At 40.6% G+C, this 19048-nt stretch overlaps 1 protein-coding gene across 8 annotated transcripts in view; it reads right to left on the minus strand.

The window, feature by feature from the left end:
- The window catches only part of Lmpt (four and a half LIM domains protein limpet), a 113467-nt gene that overhangs the window by 16992 nt on the left and 77427 nt on the right, over positions 1-19048 (minus strand). For 6 of the 8 annotated variants that reach the window (XM_077418553.1, XM_077418550.1, XM_077418554.1 and 3 more), the window contains 2 exons: positions 1416-1616; positions 192-366 (listed from right to left, as the gene is read on the minus strand). In XM_077418553.1, the coding sequence (XP_077274679.1) occupies positions 192-366; positions 1416-1616 (376 nt within the window). Of the gene's footprint in view, positions 1-191; positions 367-1415; positions 1617-4510; positions 4949-19048 lie in introns of those variants that run through there. The other 2 variants (XM_077418557.1, XM_077418559.1) reach the window with 2 other exon arrangements.

Raw genomic sequence — 19048 nt, forward strand, 5'->3', positions numbered from 1 at the left:
GTTTGCGTATACGTGCTATAAATAGCTATATAAACAATTGTAATATCCGCGTCAGACATAAATAAATCATGATCATATAAACGTATTTACATTTGAAAGACTAGATCGAGGTTCCGTGACATTGTAAGGATCTCTTTAACTGTCGTGCGTAAAATAAAAATTAACTACAGTATTAACGACTATATACGTACCAGCACGGAAGATCTCGCCGCATCCATCGCAACGACTGGCGAATTGGGAGTCGTAGCAGTTGCCGCAGTAGATTTTATCCACCTTGCTACCGAACTGTTTGTCCACCAAGGACACTCTGCACCTGTTGCAGAGGAAGCAGGCCTCGTGCCAGTGCTTATCCTTGTACGACAGATCCTGAAAACGACATTGAACTGCGTTAATCCTTTTCAGTTTACATTTATTTTTTTACTTTTATCTTATGTAATTTTATTTTACTTCTGTAATTTGGATAAATCTATTATGTGACTGTTTCATCAAATATATATTAAATGTCGAAAAATTACAGGCTCGTTTACGCAGCGATGTGAAAGCGATTCATTTAAATGTTTCTCTTGGTAAAAATTCGATCCTGAGAGAGCTAAAATCGCACGATTTTCATTTGGGAAATGCGATTAGCGTATCAAGTTTTGTATTACAGAAGAATTTGATCAATCTTCCGCAAACAGCGTCACGTGTGTTTTATCTAAATAATTTCTGGAAACCGTTGCGGATGCTGAGATCACTGATGGTATTATTAATCATATGAATTACGTAATTCCGCGCGATGATGATTGTCGCGAGGAAAATAACGTCTTCACTTTCCCACTACAGGTCGTTGATTTTTGCGCGTAGGAGCGAACGAAATGTTATAATAAAGGCGATCGGGAAAGAGAGAGGTGCGGAAATCGCGCGCGGTGCTCGAAGCCCGATACACGGCACCTGCATCATCGCTTCTATTTCTAGAAATGAGTAAGTCAACGCCCATGCCTCTCCATCTATTGACACCGGGTCTCGTAATCATTCGACGGCCGCTAATTACGCCTCTAGGCTGTACAACAAACGAAGTAATTTATCGTTCGCGCACGCATCGAAATGCGTAACCTAGCTCAAGAACGTTCAAGGACGATTTTCTGGACGACTCTGACTTAGCATATCTTGTTCACATGCAACACGCAAATATGTAGTTTCTATAAAGCTATTCGCGTCTGTTGTTACGTCTTATTATTTATGGCTTAAATAGTTTAGCACCGAGTTATGATCTTTGTTTCAAAAATTGATACATTAGAAAATTAGGGAGAAATTTTAAATTGTCTACATCTAAGTTAAAAGCTAATAAAAGTCCTGTTCTTTTTTTTTATATATAAATGGAGAAGCATGTTTGAACAAGTTATATATAAAACACTTTTTTCGTATGATAGAAATACCTTGGAGTCGATGCCGATGATTTTGTTGCATTCCTCGCAGCCATTGGCGAAAACGCTTTCGTAGCACTTAATGCAGTAAGGATGCTCGTCTCTGAGAACGTAGCGCTGTCCTGTCAGGGATTCGTCACACTGCCAGCAACAGAAGTGGCCGCTGTGCCAGTCCTTGTTCATCGCCTTTGTGTACTCGCCACTGAAAATCAACTGCAACGCGAATACCAAGCGTTTAGAATGCGTGACACACTCGTGAAGATTCATCTCGGAGCTTTTACATCAGTCAGTTCTCAATGTAGCTCTGTATCAAAACTAATTCTAAATCAAATCTTGTGCGATGATCTTTAAACTAGAAAATCACAAGGAGCTATATATCAAAATTGACATTTTGCATAATAAAAAATGCTCTTCCTTTAATAAAACATCTTAAAAGAGATACATAGGACGCACACCCAGCATAAAATTTAAAAGTAGGTTAATTAAATAATAAATGTTAGTAAAACAATATGATAACAAGATTCATAAAACATTTAAATAAAAACTTGTGCATATTTGAAAAACATGTGAAAATGTTTAGCTTCTTATAATTTCCATTCTACGATTATATTACACATGAATAAGTAAAAAGGGAAAAATTAAGATTTAATAAATATTTTATATGTTTGTCATTATAGTTTGCGTTGCTTTGTATATCTTTATGTAACCTAGTTTGTTTTATAATAGAGAGAGTATTGTCCAATGTTTGCGTATAGTGGTACTTTGACTCTGTTGCTGCAAACTATGACGTAATGTACACCGTTGACGTTGGTATCAGTAGTTTCATGTTTACCATGTAACTATTGTTGAAAACATGTCGATTTAAATTGTTTCATAATGTTAAGTTTGCATACTAATTGATATAATAGTTTATCTTTATAATATTTATATATGGCTTAAACATCTCTTGTTGTTTCTATATAAAAGAAAGAACAAGTTTATTGATTTGAATATTATTGAGATTTCTCGAACTCATAAATTCCAGTTATGAGTGCATAAATGTGCCGTGAGTTAGTTTAAAATTTATGAATTTTAATCGTCAATTATGCCTTTAAATTAAATTTTTGCTACGCATTTTGGGCTATGCCTTATTCCTACGCTGATTTTTGAACGTTTAATGCTACTAAAAGAGAAAAATCATTTATGATAATTGAAATATTTCCTCTCAAAAGTTTGTGGAAGTGACATAAAATATCCAACTTGCAATGAGATAGCTAAAAAATCGCTCCTCTCAAAGTATCGTGGTTTACTTCTCGTCGAGAATTCTTCGATCGCATTTTTCGTTCATGTATTATACGCGATCATGGCGAACGGAATCGTTGATACGTGCTGGTGATATGTACCTTGGATGAGTGCTGTTGTATGTGCTGGCTGAGTATTTCTGTACAAAGTCATATCTATATCGTGACGCGCGTATGACTGTACAAATCTTGTTCTGAGCGTTTTCATTGCGCGAGTCGAACGAGTGTTCTTTTTTTACTTTCTCAATGACAATTACTTGCTTTATCAGCCCTTGAAAAACCGTTAATTAACGAGAAAAAGGTTAGAGATGTTTCTCAATCATACTTATTGCAAAGTATATACTCCTAATTATATTTTTTCATAAAAAATATACTGCATAAGGAAAAGATACATAAATATCAAGATATAACATTGTAAAATTTTTTGAAATGTCCCAATTATTTTATAACTTTCTTACATGGTAGTTACTGATATCTGTCGCATCCATTTCATTCTTGAAATTTGCATGGAACTCTAAGTTTTAATAAACGCAGTTTTAATTTAACGCAAAAAAGACATGTATGATCTAAAACAGTGAATTCTAAAATTCCAGATAACGCACCTAATTTATGTATGCATGTAATAAATAAATATAGCACCATTTAAAATTTCTTTCTCTCATTTTCAATTTTTCGATCAAATTGACAATCTCAGAAATAAAATACACCGTTCCCATTTTTTTCTAAGCAGAATAGAATCGCCGTAACTATAGTGGCTTTTCAAAGGCTGATAAGACAATCATGCGATCTTATGAAAGAAGAGCCGTTTCTCTTTTTCTCATGTAATTTTGGAAAGGCTCGAGTTCCTGGAGCGTCACCCTAGTCCTTCGCCAAGATACGGCAAGGTACGTCCGTCGAATTGTGGCCCGCAGTCACGAAATGTCAGGGGATATCCGGAGAGGATCATTCACGACGAGCGATATCGTTTTAGATACGGCAAGTGCGGTCTTCGCTCGCGTGACGAGATGGAAAAGCGATGCCCGAAGTTAATCTTTCTTCACTCGCGAGTATTTTCGGCCGCTCGTAAATCGCCCGCAGTTCGAGCGAACGGAGTGAAAGGGTGTTTGAGATTAAACGCGTCGTCGTCTTCCAGGTTACGATCGAGTCGCGAACAAAATGAAACCGCAAGGATACGTCGCTTATAACCAAAGATATTAATTTTCGCGTGATACGATTATGTTAGTTTGTGTAGATTATCTATAAAGAGCTCAACAGAATTGAATTTTAAAATTGACGTAACTTTGATGCTATCGATGGAAATGCCACAAGACGTATTTTCTCGCGCTTATAGTATCGAACATAGAAGTCAGCTAAATATTATACCATTTTTTTTCTCTCAAACTCTCAAACAACATCAAAATTCAAAAGACGTCCAAACATAACATTTATTATTAGAGCATCTTTTGCATTTTATTTTAGACTGGTTGTACCAACAATCTTTGTTAAATAATCTTAGTTCACTACCCTTTAATGATCTATATTACAGTCCTACTTAATAAAGAAAAAGATTCACTTATAACCGAGATCAGCATCAAACTTGGCGCAACCAGCTCTCGAATGTCCGTGTTGTCTGTGCTACCATCACCATTGCTATCATGATTCTGGTCGCGCGCGCGCGTAATTTTGGGGGGGGGGTGACGCTCGCGAAATCCCGCTCCCAAATGATGCGAATCGAGCACGACAGTGACCACGACGACGACGGGTCGTCGTTAAGACGAGCAGAAAGAAAGAAAAGGTGATAAAGAGGCTATGCGGGTCTGCCGGATTGTATCGTCAGCCAGCACATACTCTTCGATGGCGTGGTGGTTGTTCTGCGTGCCGTCGACCTCGGTGATCGTGACCTCCGACGCGTTCTGGTCGCTGCTCTCCCGGCGCTTGCTCGTCTTCTTCACTTTGCGCACCTTGCGCTCGGTGGTCGTGAACACTACACTCTCTACGTCCGCCATCTCTGTGTTCTACCCTCTTCCGTCTTCTGTCGTCGCGATGCGCTCTCTCCTAGGCGACAGAATCAACTGCGGACTGTCGTATTCGGGCGACTCTCTCGGGAGGGTGAGAAGGACACGGTGAACAGAGGAAAAGACGAGAGGGGGAGAAAGAGAGAGAGAGAGAGAGAGTCCGCGAGTTTTTCGACTCTGTCGGTTTGGAAAAAGAAATCAGAGCGGCGAGACCACTGGATCCGGGGCTACTACTGCTCAGCGGCTTTCGAGCTTGCGAACTGACTGAAATCTAGGATCGGCCCGCTCCGGGCGTCATCATATCGGGACGCTATTTTCGGCGTCCCGACGACTCCAGAAACGCGCCGCGCGCGCCCCTCCGTCTCCCCTTCGCCACCCTCCCCCGTCATTCTTCCGCACCCTCCACCATGCCAACCGACCGCTCTCCTTTCTCCGCCACCCTTCTGCTCCCTCGTCTCTCTTTTGGCGTAGCCTCTCCTTCTCCTGAATCTCGATGCAGTGTGCCGGGTGCAACTTTTCTACGTTACGCCGGTTACGCCTGTCTACTCTTTCTCTCTCTGTCTCTCTTTTTTCCCCTCTCTCGCTCTTTTTCCTCGAGTTTGTCCGAACTTTTTCGAGCTTCTTCATCTTGCTCTTCCCCGTCGCTTCTTTTGTACGATTTTCCAGTTCAGAATGTTCAGATACCAGTGGCCGATCTTCTCGATGATATCCCCCCCGCCTCTTCCTCCCACTTTCTCTTCTTCTCCTCGACGTTCTTCTTTTCGCGAGTATTTATGGAGCGGCCTGTATCTGCGATTTGCGCGAAGAAACGAAACGGGGTCGATGTAGTCTGGTGCGAATTCCGGAGGAACGGTTTTGCTTCGCGCAGCTCCTGGGATCTCTTGATACCAGGAGGAGAACGGGGAACTTCCGATGCGGGTGTACGCTTCGTTAAATTCATCTCTCTTCAGCTTTATCCTCCGTGTTAAATCGTTGATGTCGCGTCGCCGTCGTCGTCGCCGCCGCCGCCGCCGTCGCCGCCACTGCTACCGCGTGCGACAGTCGCGAAAATACTCAAATTTATTTTTCATAGCGAAATGCATGTTTGAATAATCGGTTTTAATAATTTATGGCTGCGACTTGCTACGACCTCAATCGAAACGACGTAACCAAGAACTGTGAATATGTCGATTCTATTAAGATTTTTGAAAAAAAGAAATTATTTTTCCTCAGCAACGCTTTTCATGTCCAAGATCAGAAAAATATTAATGCTTAACTATCGCTTCGTCAGTGTAAATAATCCATTAAAAGTGCAAAATTCCTCTTAAACTCGAACGTTTGATTTGATTTTGATCGAATAAAAATTATTTCTTACTTTTATATATCGTTTACAATTTTTCATGATACTCAAGAAATAAAAGCTCTTACAGACTTATTTTGCCATAAATGATTATTTATTTAAAAATAATTATCTAACTCCCGCAATGTCTTTATCTTACATATTTCGCAAATAGATATCAGATATCACTTATAAAGGGTGAAATACGAGGGAATATAAATCTCGCGCTTGTTACGCTTCTCGTTCCGCTTCATTTATGAAACGTAAGGAATGATTAATTAATCTATTCGCAAATTTACTAGAGATCGCTACAATAAAAATAGCGGGTTGCAGTTGGGAACAACAAATCTCCGATAGTTCATAAAGGCGCCATATAAATATTCTTTAAGAGTGACGGCGAGCGACCATAAACCGAACCGTTTACGATCAACCGTGAACGCTCCACTCGCGACTTTTGACGGTTTTGCAATGAGACGCGCCGCGTCGTAACACTATGACATTTAGTATTATATCTATCTTTTTTTAATTTTATGTATCTAGCAGCGCGAAAATAGAGAGATCATCCCTTACTGGCGCGTTCGTTCGCGTTTCCGTTTCACAAAAGAGTATCAGATTGCCGAGGCTACCCGACACGGTGATAAAAATGCGCGGTCGGCACTCCTCCTGACTCAGAAATTCCCTGTCGATTTTTTCCCTTCGAGTCCGCCGAAAAAAAGCTTCGCCGCGCGCGGCGCCTTGATCCCTTGCCAAACAGGTGGTTCCGGGCCACGCGCGTGGGAGTGCGGAAAAATAGAACTCGAACGAAAAGTAGAGATAGAGAGAGAGCAATCGGCGATGTAATTGGGTCGGAATGTTTCACACATCACCAATATCCCCCGGCCACCTACGCGCGAAGAAAACTCGCGCGCGGACGTTATTCGTGAGAATAATGTGATAATAATACACGTAAGAAGCCAAAAAATATATTTGCCTTTCTATATATTATTAAAAATCATTGAAAAGAAAGACCATCGTTCTTTTCAATTTTTCTCGAAGAACGGTGTCGTTTTGACTTATATAAGAGGTTGCCGATATAACGTAATATGTATAAAGAAATTTCTGCAAAATTGTGTCGTAGCTCAATCTCGATGGTTCAATACTTATTTCCGTGTTTCACTTATTTCTGTACCTATTCTTGAAACGTGATCAGCGATAGTATTTTATATTTAACTATATGTCTTATTGCTAGTCTTATCGGGAATGCAATATCGTTAAAGATAATTGCAATAAACCGAATGCAATTTTATCTTGTATAATTCAAATAGTCATAAAATACGGGATTATAAGTTCGTCAGTTTATCGTTATCGTAAACAACGCGTATCGAAATAGCTGCTCGTAAATAATCAAAAGATATCGAAATATCGCGGCGGGGAGGATACCTAGAATATAATATTACGAGAGCCGGAAGAGGATGGATTAAAAATATTCAGGCGACGCTTCGCGACGCGAAAAAAAGAATGAGACGTCTGATGAAGTTCGGCGTCGAGTCGGTGGAGTCTCGTCGTCGTGTAAATGTCGTGTTAGATGCGCGCTCGCGCGCGATGTATACGTATATTATTTGCAGACGGGTATGAGATTGATATTTTGGGAGACCCCACGCGAGAGGCACACGGCACCAATAAACGCCGCGGGCACCGACGAGAGGGTTCCGCGCAAATATCAAGTGCGTTTTGTTATGGCGTTTGCGTATACTGTTCTCATGTGAAAGCGTCCGATTGCGAAATTGCACCCCTCGCATGCTTGAGGAATCGCTGATAAAGCAAAGTAGCCGGCGTTAATTGGTCCCCGGCATGTGGGGTCAATTAACACAATTGCTCATGGAACCCGAATGTCGTTGTTTTATTGTGATACATCTCGAGCATGACTTCTAATTTTGATTGACGCACTCACATGTTGTTAATATTATATAGTTAGTTTCTCGACTGGCAGTCGATGTTGCCGAAATAGTTGGCCGTCTAAATGGCTCTTGCTATTAGACAATTTTAACTACTGTCTATGTGTGCGACAGGGAGATTGTATAAATATTTAACATATACAAAATAATATATATCGTGATTATATATGTGATCTAAAATAATTTAGATATTTATTTTTACAATTATTTTGTAATAACATGGTAATCGTAATTTCAATTACATTTCAATTACATTCAGTAATCAACTAGATTTCCGTACATTTGGACTGTTGTGATGCCAATACTTGGTTACTAATTTCACGAAAGTGGGTGAATATGTCTGATAGGGAAGTGCGTGGGATCCTTTAGTAACGAATGCTTGCTTTGCGTAGCCAAATATTCGAAATATTTTGAGAACAAGCATTGCGCAAGATCGGAAGCTTGACTTGCGCGAGATTCCACGCGACGCGACGTGTGTCTGAGCGTGAGGGAGGTTTTCCTCACAGTATAGAGTAGAGTATGAAAAATAAAGTTAGTGAACTGTCCGGATCTAAACTGCCTTATCGAATAACATTTATTGACATATTAGACCACGCGAGTAAAAACCAAGATCAACGTCGATTATTTTTAGTCGCTAAATACGTTGGATATTAAAAGACTCCATTCGTCTTGAAACCTGCTCGTGGCTATAAATGCACGGCTTCTGCACGTAGCAAGTAAATGCTCTAGCTGAGAGTAAATCCCTGCTTTTTTTACTCAACCCGCACAGATTACGACCGAGGATCCGCAATAGCTACACTAGCTTGATCACGACGTCAGAAGTGCGAAAATTCACGCAGGTTTTTTATAGCTAACATAAATAAATAGCTTTCGTCAAACATAAACCACTTTAATTCAATAAATAGACAAATAAAATGTTCCAGTAATTCATGCATAGAATAATGCACAGAATAATCCAGCCTTATTCAGACTTTTTTTAAAGCCGTTTTAATATTTATTTTATTTTTAATCATTTTAGGTTTTTATTTAATGTATTAGATTTATAAAAGAATTTTTAACTCATTTTATGAGAACACTTTGCCTGATCTTTCTCACGAACACAATTTTTTATTTGTACATAATTACAAGTATTATATTCATATGGATTTCTCATAATCTTTTAACATACAAAGAAACTGTGTGTGTAAACTTTGGAATTGAAATATGAAGTTTGAAAAAAGGTAGAGTCATAAGAAAATTAAAGCTAGAAAATAACGCGAAGAATCAGATCAATTGTGAAAAATTTTCGAAATTTTATAAAGATTGTTAAAATCAACGAAGACTTTCGAAAGGGAATAATAAAATGATTTAATTACGTAGATTAAAATTGTGATTACCTGTTACTTCAAATATATTTTTAGATGACTGTCAGAAGGCAATCTATTGCTAGAAAATTTTCCACATTCTCACGTGTCTGATTGCAATATCTCGAAGAATATAAGTGTGTAGTTAGAATAAAACAATAATATAAATTTTTTTTGCATCGTTTGCAGTGTATTCATTAAATTAAAGATTTTTATGTCGTTACTACAATTCAAGAGGATTCTGAACTATAAGAAGAACCTGACCATTCTGTAGTATTAATAAAAGCCACAAATTTTATAATCGCACGAGTCTGTATTAAAAACTCGATATAAAAATGTAAAAATAATTATTTTACATTACGGTTTCTTGAATGAAAGATTGAATTGTTCTACCATTTTAGATTCTACAAGCGATTTACGAAAATATTTAAAACTAAGGATTTATACAATTATAAAACATATGACTTTGATTGTCAAGCGTATTACCCAGAACGCTTTGTTCTGATCGGTGTCGGGTGTTGTGTACTGTATAGGTGGCTTTCCGGAACTCACATCCTCCGCGTCGACGAATTCATCGTCGTCCTCTTCGAACGATGATCTCGCTCTCGAGTCCTCCCCTCTCCTCCAAATACTCGATCCCTTACTCGAACTATCGAAAATAACATTTCTGATTCTTTCGTAGTCCTCCTCGCTGGCGTCTTCGAAGCTGGACACTTTCAACGCCTTCGTCTTATCTCTTCGCGATCGTTCCACGGAGGCGACGGCGCTGGTTGTCACGTAAGTTTGTTTATCCTGATCATCCGACTGATCTCTCGAGCTGGATCGAAACCTTTTGTTCTTGAAAGACTTTCTAGCGGAGTTTGCTCGAGAGCACAAATCCTTTCTGCTCTCGGAGAATCCGATGACGCTGCTAACCAGCTCCTCTAAGGCATCATCATCGAACAGTATGTCCTCCAGAACGGTCTGTACTTCTACCGAGACGCTCTTCTTACTCTCCGATCTGGACAACGACGGGCTATTGGTTGGAGACGTGTTCGTCGACATGTCCTTCAACGCGTCGCGCACCGTCTGCACGGATATATCAGACTTGCGACGTTCTGAATCGCGATTTTTCTTCGACTTTTTCGTGTTCAAATCCTCCGCTGATTTACTGATTTCCGCGTTCTTAGACTTCAGTCTGGTAGGCTTTCTCAGGATCGTAGTGGAGGATTTGCCGGATCTCGGTTTCTTCTGGCTGACGAAGGTCTTCTTCTCTGTTTCTACGGCAGCTGGACGGACAGCCGAGTCGATTTTCGTAAGATCGTTGGAGAGTTTTTTCACTTTTTTGGAAATGTCGATAATTTTCGATTTTTTCGATAAATCTGGAGATTTCGAGGCAGACTTTCTCGGTCTTCGCGCGATCCTTCTCTCCTCGTGATCAGACTCGTCGACTGACGAAGCTGACTGCGAGTCCTTGTACCTCTTGATGATCGGGAAGTCATCGAAGGATCTCGTGGTGGGCGCCTCGTTGCCCGAGTCCTTGTCAAAGGACGTGTCCACCTCGCTCGAGGAGGCGGATATTTTTTCTTCATCGAGGGCAAACGGGATCGGCGTCGGTATCCTGACATACTTCTTCGGCTCCGGCGGAGCCAGCGATCGCGCGACTTGCTGTAAGCTCTCTCTAATTTCCATATTGATTTCCTCCAGGAATTTTTTCGCCTCGTCATAGTCGTCGTTGTCAACATTGTAATGTCGATCGGTTTGGACGATCCACGTTTCATCGTCCTCTCGTATGATATAACTGAAGTCCGGGCTGAGTCTCGAGTCCGGTCGAGAGCCACCGAGCAAGTACCTGGTGCTGCACTCCGATAAGGTGCTTCGACCGTCAAAGTTCCTGTCTAACGATCGGAGTTCGCTTCGCACTCTCAGACTGTACTCGTGCAGATTTTCGAGCTTATGCCTAGCGTCGCGAGGTAGCCTCACGTCGATCGAATGGCTAAAGCTACAGAGCGAATCGTGAATGCTCTGAATGTCATTGTTAGCCGGCTCGTGATAGGAGAGGCACGGTGTTGGTGGATCGATGCTGATCACTACGGCGTCAGACGCGTGTCGCAGGCATGCCAGCAGCTCCAGAACGCCGACGCAGCCGACCAACACCGATAGCAATAAACCCATCTTCGAATTAATTATTGAGAATGATCCGAGTTAGCTCATGAATAACCGTTCACATTTGGATTCATCTTCGAATGAAGAATTTGTCTTGCAAGCAGAAATTCAAGTACGTTTAACATAAGACTTTTTTTTTCAAGGAATTGTATCGATTATTGAAATTGCAGTTTTTTTTATATTGATTACTGGTAATATTTGTCTCGTTGCATAATTTAAATGAGTATTCTCGTACTTTCAATCAGCTATAAATAATTATGTTCTGGCAGCGTTTCGAATGATGATCTAATTCTTCACTTTTCATCAAACATGATCGCATCGTCGCTAAAATTAGCTTCACAGACGTCATTAAAATCCAAGAGACTTTTATGCGAGAAACGATTTTTTAAAGTAAAATTTTCAAGACAGATAGTTTCTTTCTGCTGATAGATGAAGATCGTCGTATGCGATTTATTAATTTCTTCCTGTCCCGATGGAAATTGCTGACGAATGACGTCACATAACGAAAGAGAGAGAATGAGTGCCAATTCGCTGGAGATCATATGAGTCGTACACGCCTACCTTTTTCCAAATTCGTACGAAGTCCTACACCGCGCGATCGGGAGAACATGCGAGTCTTCTCTCTCTCGAGAGAGAGAACAGTCGCAGTTTGTAATCTCACAAGAATATTCTGTATTCCGATCGATGAAAGATAATTTTGGCAGACGCCGTGCGAGCACGAAAACCCAATCGCAAGACACTTGTCTTCAGCTTCGGATTCAGCCCAGGATTTCCAAGAGTATTCCTGTGAAGAGTATTCTCCGCTCGATATCTATCTCGATGTCCTCCCGAGGGAATATCCAACGAGAACCCCGACGTGAAACAAATTCGAGATCTCGTGAGATTTCTCACAGTCACGTTCAAATAAAGAAAGATACAATTCGTGAGAAATTCCACCTTAGATAACATTCTCGGGGATATTTCTCCGCATCTTTCCAAAGATTCATCGGTATTCTGGCGTTCCTTCCTGAAAGCATCGTCCGGATCGGGGGGCCTCCGACCTTTCGCGCGAGGCAACCTCGTGGCCTCTCAGCGGCGTGAGCACCGGCGGTGTCTGTCGTAAGCACGGTAGTAATTCTTGGTGTCAATGACGTCACCGGGAAGACAGACGACGATTACGCGATTTTGAGAGGGGGGCCGGACCACCCACGCGTCACTCTGGTGCCACCACTGAGAAACGTAAGCGTTCTCCACTCATCGATGAAGGGGCATTGTGACGTCTGCGTCCTTCTTTTCCTCCCCCTTTCCTTTCTTTCTCTCCCTTTCGGCGCTTTCGGTATCGAAACAGAAATGAGCGGCTATCCGAACGCGAGGATCATGTCCGATCACGCGATTATCGGCTTATCCATGCGGCCGGATGGCGGCCGGAGCACTGTTTTATTTTCCGCGGGCAAAAGCGGCTGACCAGGCTGGTGGCCGTCGGCTCGTTATGTCCCGATGCGTCGACGTCGACGTCGACGTCGCGAGACGACGGTTACGATGCGCGGGGCCCCGGCTAAAGGCTAAAGTTAGCCCGAATGTCCCTGAACGCGAGTACCTGTCCTTAATGCACGATGCGATGAACGGCGCGATCGATCGGCTGCGGACGACAATTAGCAATGCCGATCCGCAGAGGCAGAGCAGTAGCAGCAGCAGCACTCATCGCCGCTACCGCGCCGCTTGCCAAAACTGTCGGCCATCGATTGTGCCGGTTCAATAATCGCAGTTTGTTCGCGAGAGAAAAGAAAACTCGCCGATGTTTTAGTGCGAGCGCATCGAATGCGACTCTCGTTCGTTAGAACGACCTGATGAATATTTCAACCACGTGATGACGCCGGTAATCTCATGTGGCTGCCAAAAGCGTAGATCTGAGAGGTAAACAAAATTTTTCGGTTTTGATGTACGTGGGATGTTAATTTGGCGCTTAGCCACTGATAATTAACTGATTCATATCTGATTGCCTGATAGCCGTTTTCGCTCCAAGTCAAGGTTAACTTTAATCTCTTCAATGCTGTGCCTTTCTCTAACGTGAAATAAGATTAAGATAAAAATTCCATTATGTTATTGCAACATTAATGGAACATGAGATATAAGGAGAATTAACTCTACAATAATTATATAATGAGTTATAAACTTTATGACATGATAATCGTTTGTTATCGTTTTATATCGTCGATGATAATCATCTCACTAAAGCCTTCCGTGTTTTTATTAATTGCAAGATTTTTCTTCCATTTTCTTTCAACGCGTGCAGATTAGAACAAATAAAATATATCTGGAGGCAAAGTGCAGTTCATTCGGTTCAAACAACGATTTCTCTGTACTCGGGTATAACAGTACTCGGAAACCGAATTCCGTGCGACTATTAACAGGGTCAAGAATAGTTCGGCTGCAATTCTAAACTGGCTCTGCGTTCGATTCGCCGGATACGTTCGCTCTAACACGCGCGATGATTCTCGCGCACGGCGTTTAAAGTTTAAAGGCTGCACATCTCATGCCGCGCGCGGTGTTTACACGCGCGCGTTCGGCCGCGTTCGGCCGAGAGAACAGAGTAAGCTTCTGGCGTCACTCGATAGATTTTATTTCGGTTACTTCATCGGTTTGTACGGATCAACGTCAGGATTCACGAACCCCGATACCGCGCGTTTTGCGCGCGGTACATCGCTCTGGCGCGCCTCCAACGAGAAGATATCGGAGCGGCGGCCCCCGGATCGAGCCCCTTATCGAACCCTCGATGATCCATATTCGCACGTCGCGATAGCGTCCGCGAACGACTCGAACGCGACGGAATCCGGGAAAGTCGGATTTCGCGGAAGCGACGAGCGCCTCCCCCGGCCGCGGTCGTCCGATTTATCGCGTCCGAGTCACGGCGCAAGTGGACAAACAAGATAGCAATGTGACAAAAATGTAGATACAACGAGAACGCGTGCTAAACGGTCAGCACGCGTTGTCTCATCGACGAGTTACATTCGTGCTATTATCAGAAATGTTTTACTCACAGAGCAGACATAGCAGATGCAACGCACAGGGACTTTTTAAAATTCTACAAAGATGTTTGAGATCCAACAAAAAGTACGCACTGATATAACAAAAAGCAAATTCTTGATTCTTTAGTAATGCAATACAGATAAATAACACATTCGTTAAGAATTATTATGACTATATATGTTTAAATAAATCTTTCAAATAATAGCAAAAATTTTTTAAAATATTAAGAAAATATATTTAATCTAAGATCCATTTAAATATCTATTTAATAAAATGTAACACGAAAATATTAAACGATTCTGATACATCGTAATGACGATTTATTGCGTGCCAGAGATTTAATTGTATCAGCGTAAAGTACGAGGAATAAGATCCATTTGTATCAGAAATTTTGCGCAATCGATTTAGATTGCTGCATGCAGTGGGGCGTTTCCGAGTAAAGACCCGTAATTAAATTAATAATTAAAATCGAGCATTGTCTTTGAGTGATGCATTTGTACTTGTGCCGCAAGGTTTAATCTTAATCTTAATCTTAATCTCGTCCGCTTTGTTTGATTAACAATGAATAAATTTTTCAACGTTAAGTGCCAAGTGTCCTATGACTCAATCATTTCTTGGTGCCATTTTACACGATATGTGTTATCTATAAATGCTGTCGAGAGTCTTTAAGATACCACATGTTGAAGACCATTTTCTTTTAAACCTCTTTTCTTTTAAACTTCTGTTAAGATAAGTACTGAGATAATAAATATCCAATGTTAACACATTTTGACATTTTTCCCAATGTTCGTTCTTTCTGGATAAACTTAGAAAATTGCAGATGAATTTTTCCGAAAAAACGTTTACTACTATTAAGAACTAGATTTATGAAAAATCTCGCAATAAGAAGAAAAGATAAAGAATTATAAAATCATTTGATAGAAAAACAATGTTCTTACACCAATATATTCAATAATAGCTATATGATAATTTGTTCAAGTTATTTTAATTAATTTTTCATATTGGAATATTTAAGAACACTTACGACAATTTCAATTTAATGTTCTTATTCGTATTTTACTGGGCGTTTTTTTTCCGGAGGCGCGATACGCTCTATTAAAATTCATAGAGACATGCAATGGAATCGGAGAATGAAGAATCGCGAGACACGCGGAGTGGGTGATGGAACATCGGCTGCGCAATCCACCGGGCCGGACCACTTCCCCGACTGCCGCCGAAAATAAACGTGTATGTCGACAGCGTATCGGGATGCAAACCAAAATAAATCGCGTCTTGCGACGTCTCGCTCCGCGAATTTACTCGTCAGATTATCCGACGCGTCGAGTGTCCACTGGCACGCAATCGCGATTAATCCAAAAAGTTTTGCTCGGCAAGCCAGATCCGTAATGGCGAGAGAACATATACATCGCTTTAACTCATTAACCTCTATGCGATAAAAGATCATTTTCTTACGCAGCGTATGTAAATTATATGTATTCGTAATTAAATTTGTGTACATTTTTATTTTAAATCTCTCTCTCTCTCTTAAATATGTATATCGAAACGTTTTCTTTTCTTGATTCGACAACATGCGAATTAAGAAGCTTTAAAATGTTTTTCGGTAGTTTTGAAATTAACTTTTCAGATTAGCACGTTATTTTATAATCTCTGCTAATCACATATGACACTTTTAACACGTTGCTTTATTATTAATAAATGTACTAGCGATTTCGTGAATTGTCGCTGAACCGAATTTCTATATCTATAGCATCTTGACAGTCTATTTAGAAAAATATATATTGATGTAATAAGTTTTCCACGAATCACTAATAAGATATTCAACAGAAATATGTGAGGAAAAGGCGACAGCACGTGTGAAGAATAAATAAGAAAAAGCAGGTGTCAACATAATATCAATTTGACGTTATAAATAGCGTCATGGTACCGAACGGTAAGCCGTTAAAGCATTGAGCATACAATCGGACTACACCTTGTCGACAAGCAAATTGGACTCGCTGTGAGTGGAGGACCTTGACTCTGCCCGTAAAAGCCAAGAACGGACTCGGAGCGGGTCTTCCCCACGTGTGTGCGCGCCGTTCGCAGGTAATGGCTAATCGATGAACCGTAAAAAAAAGCAACGTCCAAACACTCTTGAGAGAGAGAAAGAGAGAGAGAGAGAGAGAGAGAGAGAGAGAGAGAGAGAGAGATCGCGGCGTGTAATCCAGATGTAGAAGAAAACTCGTGCTCGCGACATCATATCCTATCAGCGGCAGCGACGGCCGGCGGTTGCGGTGGCGGCGGGCGGTGCGGTGGAGGTCGAAATTAGTCGACCTCCTTGCCCGCACCCGAGAGAGCCGGTTCTCCTGGAGGGAAACGGAACAATGCCAATGCTATTTCGGTCGATGATCGAACGGCGGCGGTGGCCACGGTCGAAGAAAAGCGTGCCACCGGATCTGAACAGCCCCGCAACTCGTTCGCCGAGCCGACCGAATTAGATTAAAGTGGCGGAACTGAAGTCTAGTCGCCGCTGACGGGATTATTCCCTCAGGACTGCGCGAGTCCCTCAGTCCCTCGTCTCTTCGGTTTGACATCAGGTATACACCTACATCAAATCGACCGTGATCTCGTTTCGCGTACTCACAGAGCCGTTAATATACGCTCTTCTCTTTCTCTCTCACTATCTCTATCTCGTTCTCTTTGCTCTCCGTCGTTTCTTTTATCTTAACTTTAATGTAACGTTGGTGGCGCGTGACCTAAATTGCGTCGCACTGTTGCGAACTCGTTTTTGTCGCGAAGTATTTATTATTGGACCGCGTACAATCTGTTACGCTATCAGATATTGCAATTTTTTGCAAAGCAATTTGAAACAGCTCTTGCGCGAAGCAAATATATTTTATTCGCAAGATTCTTTAATGGAATCATTTATAAAGCGAATTAATTATTTGCAGTAAGTACAATTTAGCCAAATCTCGCTAAACCACATGCTAAAACTATAAGATAAACATTCTCAAATTGAAAAATTATAATTTGCCGTATAAATATTTTTTAAAACTGTTTATTTTTAATCAAAATCGCGGAAGTAATTACAATAGTGACAGACTCGGTCTGGCCGATCAAGATGAAATGTATACCTCTGGCAACCAGGAAATGGTCAAGTGCAAAGACCTAGCTAGAATGCCTGGCGTTCGAGAGGCGCGCAACCCCTTGCCATCGCATAGCATTTCTTACCAACAAGAGTGTCACTGACATTCTAATTATTTTTGTTAAATGTCTCATTCGTCAGTAAATTGCAAAATGCTATTATGACGTTGAAGCTACAGTTATTTCGGACGTCATTTATATCATGCTATTCGAACCCTAATAGTTTATTATCTGCTTAAATATTAATAAATATTATATGTATAAATAAATACTTTGGTATTTAAAACAAAATTATAGATATATACTGATTAAACTATAATTTTCTAAAAGAATTGGATTACATTACTATAACCGAGTGAATGAGCTATATTTAACACAAATGAGCGCATTCAGAGATACATTTTTAGCTGTGCGAGTTGGCATCGAGCTGAACGGACAACTAATAATGATCTTTTGCTACTAAAAGCTTTAACTAACATTAAATCATAATGAATCGCATCTAAAAGCAAAACCTCGTTTTGCACTATTGGCCAAATCGTAGAGCGGTATATTTACTGTATGCGTTGTTTAATTCTGTTACATTTTCAGTTTATGTGCCAATAATAAATTAGCGGATTTAAGAAGTGACTGCTCGATAAATCACTTTAACACGAGTGTCCATGTAATTTCGCGTCTTGAAGCACTGTTGTGATTAATTTACATGAAATATACAAGTAATTCAAACAATTTTTCAGACAAGTCTTTCACAATTATTTTACTTTTCAAATTATTTCTGGCATAAATTTATCGCGTATATAATTTTGCCTGATCTAAATTTATTTATATCTAAATGATAAAAAACTGTTAAATATTTATCGTACATCAATATTGTCTCCAGAAACAATTTCTTTTTACAAGTACACGTAAAGATATATTGTATAAATTGATGCTTAATTACCTAGCTAAAATTCATGGTAAAATCTTTAAAAATGTGATGTTATCGATATTGAAAATTATAATTTACAGACCCGTTCTAAATTCGTATATCATATAGCAATTTTCATGCAGCAGTTGCACGTCGTAAAAACGCTGCTCGCTTGAAATAGACAATATGCCAGAATTTTACGGTGACGCTATTACAACACGTTGCGTCATTGTTACGCCATGCTTTCATTATAAAACCCGCCACTTGCTTGTTCGGAGCTCACAACACTCACAAAGTCTCGACAGAAAGCTCCAACGACCGTGCCAAAAAATCGCGTACCTACTCCTACAAAAATTGATACGATCCGCATTCTGCGCGATTTATATCGTAAATATTTTCGCAAATTGCACCGATGTAAGTTGTCTTTATATTGCACAATCTTTTGCATTAAAGTTGCGTTATTAGAATACATTAATTTTTACTGCAAGTCCCAATCGGTTGTCACTGTATGTTCCATTATCACACATCATTTTTATCGTAGACGGAACAATCTCTAATTCACACCGTCGCGACATTGCAAATATATGTATAGCGCGAATTG

The sequence above is a fragment of the Temnothorax americanus genome, unplaced genomic scaffold, assembly GCF_048541705.1.
Source record: "Temnothorax americanus isolate GAGA-0224 unplaced genomic scaffold, ASM4854170v1 Scaffold5, whole genome shotgun sequence".
NCBI lineage: Eukaryota > Metazoa > Arthropoda > Insecta > Hymenoptera > Formicidae > Temnothorax > Temnothorax americanus.